This window comes from Boleophthalmus pectinirostris, unplaced genomic scaffold (assembly GCF_026225935.1).
Source record: "Boleophthalmus pectinirostris isolate CB_2022bp ecotype Guang Dong unplaced genomic scaffold, ASM2622593v1 HiC_scaffold_16, whole genome shotgun sequence".
NCBI lineage: Eukaryota > Metazoa > Chordata > Actinopteri > Gobiiformes > Gobiidae > Boleophthalmus > Boleophthalmus pectinirostris.
Genome location: NW_026571095.1, coordinates 21,913,877 through 21,918,860, shown reverse-complemented (window position 1 = coordinate 21,918,860; position 4,984 = coordinate 21,913,877). Strand labels below are relative to the sequence as shown.

Sequence of the window (4,984 nt, the reverse complement as noted above, 5' to 3'; positions counted from 1 at the left end):
GTCGAAAATGCTAATCCAAAAGTAGCAAAAACAGGTCCAGATAGAGCAAAGCGGCAGGGAGAGGGGCAGTGGACAGGGCGGCAGTCCACAGAACAAAAATAATGCTGCCACTCGGCAGAATGCTCAAGACTCCGTCAGGACCATTTAAGGCTGGGCCCGCTTTAAATTTAGACCTGACTGAGACTGAGAGGGCCAGGCCTGGGCCCTGGGACCTGAGCGATGAGCAGGGATCTCCTGGTGCTTCCTCCAGAACAGGGGGAATGTGAACACAGGCTGGAGGAAAAAGGTATATTAGTCAAAGTGCCACTGAAAGAGTTGATAGTTACCACAATCAGGGACAGAGTCTCCCCTTACATTTTAAAAACCCAACAACTGAATGAAATGAACTAACAAAACTTAACACTCACACTGTGGGGAAAACAACTTTGCATACACCAGCTGTGACATACCCTTATAGTAATCTGTTAGATTCAGGGGTGTCAATAAAAATTGGCTGTAGGAATATACTTGAATAATGCTGCCCTCTTCTGACCAAATGTTGTATGCCATGTAAAATAAAAACACTGAAGACATTTTCGAGGTTTGGTTTTGGTTTGAACTGATAATTTAAAGACTTTCTGTAAGACATTGTTGTTTTGTTGCGGTCACAGTCAGTCAATAAACAGACTGACATGTAATGATGTAAAATATGATGTAAGGATTATTACAGGCTCAACTTTGATTGGTCAGTTCTGACCGGAAGTGTAACATCATAACAGCTTGCGCTTGTGCTCGGTTTTAAGGACAGGTGTGTGAATAATCCTTATTTTCTACGGTGGGTCTCTTTTAATTGAACATTATCAAAGTACGTATTTTGCGTTTTATGATAAGATGTGCGTTTTGGTGCTAATCTTTGCGACAAATCTTGATCCGTGCATAAGACGTAGAAATGTGGGTCAGCTCGAGCTAGCGGGTTAGCTTATTTGAATGGGCCGAGCAGGAAAACAGGGTTAAAGAATGTGCACTGTGGTTTATTGGCTCGTTTAAGTTTCTTTTGCACCATTAACCTCATTATGTTATTAACCATTAAAAGTGCAAGATTTGTTTCTAGTTTGTGGGGTTCTAGTTTTGTTCAACCAAGCACAATTGATTTAATTTTATTTAGGCTATATATTTCATTTAATTAATTAATTTTTTTAACTAACCTCATAACCTCATAGCTCTGTGTTCCTGTCTGCGATAAGGACTTTAATTTACCAATGTCTTCATAAAAGAACCATTTGTAGAAACAGTTTGTGAGGTCATAATTGAGGTTCATTCTAAAAAATGAATATCATTGTGTACTAACCCGGATATTTTAATTAATATTTTAGAAGGAGGTACATATCAAGCTTTCAAAATGTCCAGCAAAAAGGCCAAGGGGAAGAACACTAAGAAGCGTCCTCAGCGCGCAACGTCCAATGTGTTTGCAATGTTTGACCAATCACAAATCCAGGAATTCAAAGAGGCCTTCAACATGATTGACCAAAACAGAGATGGATTTATTGACAAAGAAGATCTCCACGATATGTTGGCCTCGTTAGGTAAGGCACAAAATTATTATACTTTGAGTTGGTGATTGTTAATGTGTAATTCCTGCCTTGTTCCTGTGTCAGGTAAAAACCCAACAGAGGAATACTTGGAGGCAATGATGAACGAAGCGCCTGGACCAATCAACTTCACAATGTTCCTGACCATGTTTGGAGAAAAGCTGAATGGAACAGATCCAGAAGACGTCATTCGAAATGCTTTTGCCTGCTTTGATGAAGAAGGAACTGGTGAGTTTGTAGTAATGTTAACAGTAAAATTATCCAAAAGGGAAGATACAATGTAAGAACAATGTAATACAATGTGATTTTAATTTTCATGATAGACAAATTATAAAATAGATCTACTAGTAGTTTCAAACACAAGACAAACTAAAGAATTTGTTTAGATGAATGAAAGAGCTGGGACATCTATGATATTTGTTGAAGTCTATTCATTGTGTGTTTGGAGCACATTTTAAACCACTAGCATCGTAGGTTAATATGTAAATTAAATTGTTAATTTTGTTCATTAAACAAGACATTTGGCACACATTGATAGCCTCTTTTCCGCCCGTCAACCTAAGGGCAGCTGTGCCTTGAATTGTAGCTTACCATTTGTGAGTTTGGCGTGAATGATTAATGCACCAAATTGTAAAGCGACTGGAAAAACACAATATAAGATAATGCATTATTATTGTCAAAATTATCCAAGATAGTACCATATGATAATGCCAAACCATATTGGTTTACTACTAGACTAATTAATAACCTCAACTTTTTTTTTAACTTGCAAGTGGCATAATGTTTTAAGAAACAGAAGCAAATGTAACAATATTCCCACTGCACAGGTATAATCCAGGAGGACTATCTGCGTGAGCTGCTGACTACAATGGGAGACAGGTTCACAGATGAAGAAGTGGATGAGCTTTTCCGTGAAGCACCAATTGACAAGAAAGGCAACTTCAACTACGTAGCATTCACCCGCATTTTAAAACACGGTGCAAAGGACAAAGATGACTAACAAAATTACATTCACTTAATCACTACTTAATCTTGTAACTCTTCATTTATGTATCATTTATTTATGAAATATTGAATGTGGTATACCTCATTGAGTCATTTGTACACGCTTACTGCTGGATCCCCTCTTTAATCCCTCAGCTTTGAAGCATATTTGCACAATTTTAAGGGTTTCACTAGAAAGTATGTTTAAAAAGACTCACAAATGCTGGATAAAACTGGACTTTATCTGAATAGACTGTTGTGTGATGTTATGACTGTATTTTAATGAATAAACATCCAATATCATTTAAGTGCATGTATTTTAATGGACAATTGCACATACATGTTTTTTACATATTACAGATTAGTTTTTTGGGGGGTTTTTTCCAGAAAGATTCAGATCGGTGCTCTTCACTGAAATGCACTTTGGAGAACACATATAATTCAACACAAACATTAACATTTGGGCTGGATCAATCAGCCAAAGTTTCCTTTTTTTTTTTTTTTAAGGAGACTCAGCACATCATTTTCTGTAAACACAGCAAAATAAATAAGTCAAAAATTGCTCCACACCTGAAGCTTTCTGTACAGTCACTGCTCACAGAACAGTGTAAAACTTAAAATATGATTATTCTGCCAAGGCCAAGTTTTTAGACTGAATCTTTGTTATGTGGTCTGATATGCAAGCTTCAATTCTGTCACACTGAGCCAGGAAATCCTACAGGCAAATGAATACAGTTAATACACATGTGCATTGTTATAACTGGTACATTTTGATGAAAAGGTTTACCTGTACTGTTTTTACAAGCCCTTTCTTCTTCATTCTGCAGTCGTTAAAATTTTCTGGTAAGCTCTGTGGAAAATAAACCCATTTAGAAATAAATTTATATGCAAATATCAGAAAACAATTATAATTTACCATAGCATCTATCTGTTCTAAGATCTTCATAAATTGTTCAGCTGCAGCTTTCACCCTGTGGTCAAGTTTACTCAGTGCTTCTGCTTGAAGGTCTTTGGCCAAAAAGCCCTGTAAAACATTTATTTTAAAAAATTATAAACACAAATGGATTAATATACTTTAATGATATCATGTTTACTTACATTCTTAAGGCCAGTTAGTTCCCCATCCACTTTTTCAAGCTTCTTTGCAGTTTGTTCAACAGATTTTTCAATATCCTTCAGCTTCTTCAGTTCTGCCTCTTCTTCTGGACTGTTCTACTTGAGACCAGGTATGACTTTATTAATGTCTTATAAAAATAAAAAAAAAATCCAAAATAAAAGGACCAACATCAGCATTACTAAAATGCTACAATGGTTTATGAATCATTTTTAAGTGAGTGTACCACCGATTACAATACAGTATTATGGTACTAGTTGAAATAATATTTTCAGATCATAACAAAATTGTTAACAGAATGAATAAATGTGTCAGTAATATAATGGTGATCAAAATAATATAATACGTGTATATGATGAAGCAAACAGTCTCACCCTTTTTCCAATCATCATTAGTTTACAGCCAGTTTTAACACCATAACTAGACAGATTCTCCTCCATTTCTTTTAGTGATTTTCCTTAACAATTCAAACAAATAGCATTGTTAACAAAAGTCTACTTATAAACTTACTAATATCCAATTTCTGATTAAATATGATATTACATACCTTTGAAGATAATTTTCTGGGAGGGTTGTGGAACACCTGTGGCTTGTGTGAGGGCATCAGACAGATCTTTGACAGTGGGAGCGTTGCCATCACTGCCTGATACTGTGATGTTGTGTTTTGCAGAGCCTGAAGTGAAAGCAAAAATCCTTATAGGAGGACTACACACGTGCTTTTCCTCATTCTTACTACTAAGGGTAATCAATGGCTCTTACAATAAAGATAAAGAAGGGTCCTATTATTATTACACCTGTTATCAAGATGATTTCAAATTATAAATTGGTGTAACTCATGTTTCTCTTACTAAACAAATGGATAATTTACCTATTTAAGGTTGCAACACCGTTTTGTTTATAATTTCTAGCATTAGCTTTCGTTAGCAGGAGGCGTGCTAGACATTTCCGCTACATGTTTTACTATCGTTGTCACGTTTACTTCACGTTAAATCAACATTATTCTCTATTAATTTGAGCATGGCATTACCGTAGGCAACGGTCACTGTTAGTGTTTCCTCTGACATGGTAGTTTAATAGTGCGATCAGAATCACAGGTTAAAAGAAGATGCAGAAGGAAATGCAAAGCTAAGCTAACTAAAAGCTACAATGAACAACTTCCGGTGCCGACAGGAAGCGGTGTTATTATTATAAATGTATAATTTGGTATTCAATATTTATTTTATTGGCGGATCTTTGTTGACGTATCGTATCATAAAATTATATTATTATTACTATTATTATATGTTATACATATATTTTATCTTACAATGTTAAGACA

The 4,984-nt window shown here is 35.6% G+C and overlaps 2 protein-coding genes across 4 annotated transcripts; one reads left to right on the top strand and one right to left on the bottom strand.

The window, feature by feature from the left end:
- The first annotated feature begins 629 nt into the window (after nucleotides 1-629).
- Nucleotides 630-2,860, top strand: myl12.2 (myosin, light chain 12, genome duplicate 2). Of its 3 annotated transcripts, none has more exons than XM_020929231.2 (4): nucleotides 630-787; nucleotides 1,353-1,562; nucleotides 1,635-1,796; nucleotides 2,396-2,860. In XM_020929231.2, exons 2-4 carry the CDS (start codon nucleotides 1,379-1,381, stop codon nucleotides 2,566-2,568), a joined length of 519 nt encoding a protein of 172 aa, XP_020784890.1. In that variant the 5' UTR covers nucleotides 630-787; nucleotides 1,353-1,378; the 3' UTR covers nucleotides 2,569-2,860. The 3 variants fall into 3 exon arrangements, with proteins under 3 accessions (XP_020784890.1, XP_055008008.1, XP_020784889.1); XM_055152033.1 differs by having other exon boundaries at nucleotides 645-844; XM_020929230.2 differs by having other exon boundaries at nucleotides 648-814.
- bag1 (BCL2 associated athanogene 1) lies at nucleotides 2,856-4,826 on the bottom strand. Its single transcript, XM_020929219.2, has 7 exons — nucleotides 4,694-4,826; nucleotides 4,214-4,339; nucleotides 4,041-4,123; nucleotides 3,651-3,764; nucleotides 3,469-3,576; nucleotides 3,340-3,402; nucleotides 2,856-3,267 (listed from the first exon to the last, which is right to left on the bottom strand). Exons 1-7 carry the CDS (start codon nucleotides 4,728-4,730, stop codon nucleotides 3,178-3,180), a joined length of 621 nt encoding a protein of 206 aa, XP_020784878.2. The 5' UTR covers nucleotides 4,731-4,826; the 3' UTR covers nucleotides 2,856-3,177.
- Between the last annotated feature and the right edge of the window lie 158 nt (nucleotides 4,827-4,984).

Bases quoted from the DNA above. Each gene is read 5' to 3' on its own strand.
- myl12.2 (XM_020929231.2), top strand. From the start codon at position 1,379: ATGTCCAGCAAAAAGGCCAAGGGGAAGAACACTAAGAAGCGTCCTCAG. The intron at 1,563-1,634 runs GTAAGGCACAAA...TTCCTGTGTCAG, and splicing joins CGATATGTTGGCCTCGTTAG to GTAAAAACCCAACAGAGGAA. The intron at 1,797-2,395 runs GTGAGTTTGTAG...CCCACTGCACAG, and splicing joins CTTTGATGAAGAAGGAACTG to GTATAATCCAGGAGGACTAT.
- bag1 (XM_020929219.2), bottom strand. From the start codon at position 4,730: ATGTCAGAGGAAACACTAACAGTGACCGTTGCCTACG. The intron at 4,340-4,693 runs GTAATGCCATGC...CTTTCACTTCAG, and splicing joins AACAGTGACCGTTGCCTACG to GCTCTGCAAAACACAACATC. The intron at 4,124-4,213 runs GTATGTAATATC...TGAATTGTTAAG, and splicing joins CCAGAAAATTATCTTCAAAG to GAAAATCACTAAAAGAAATG.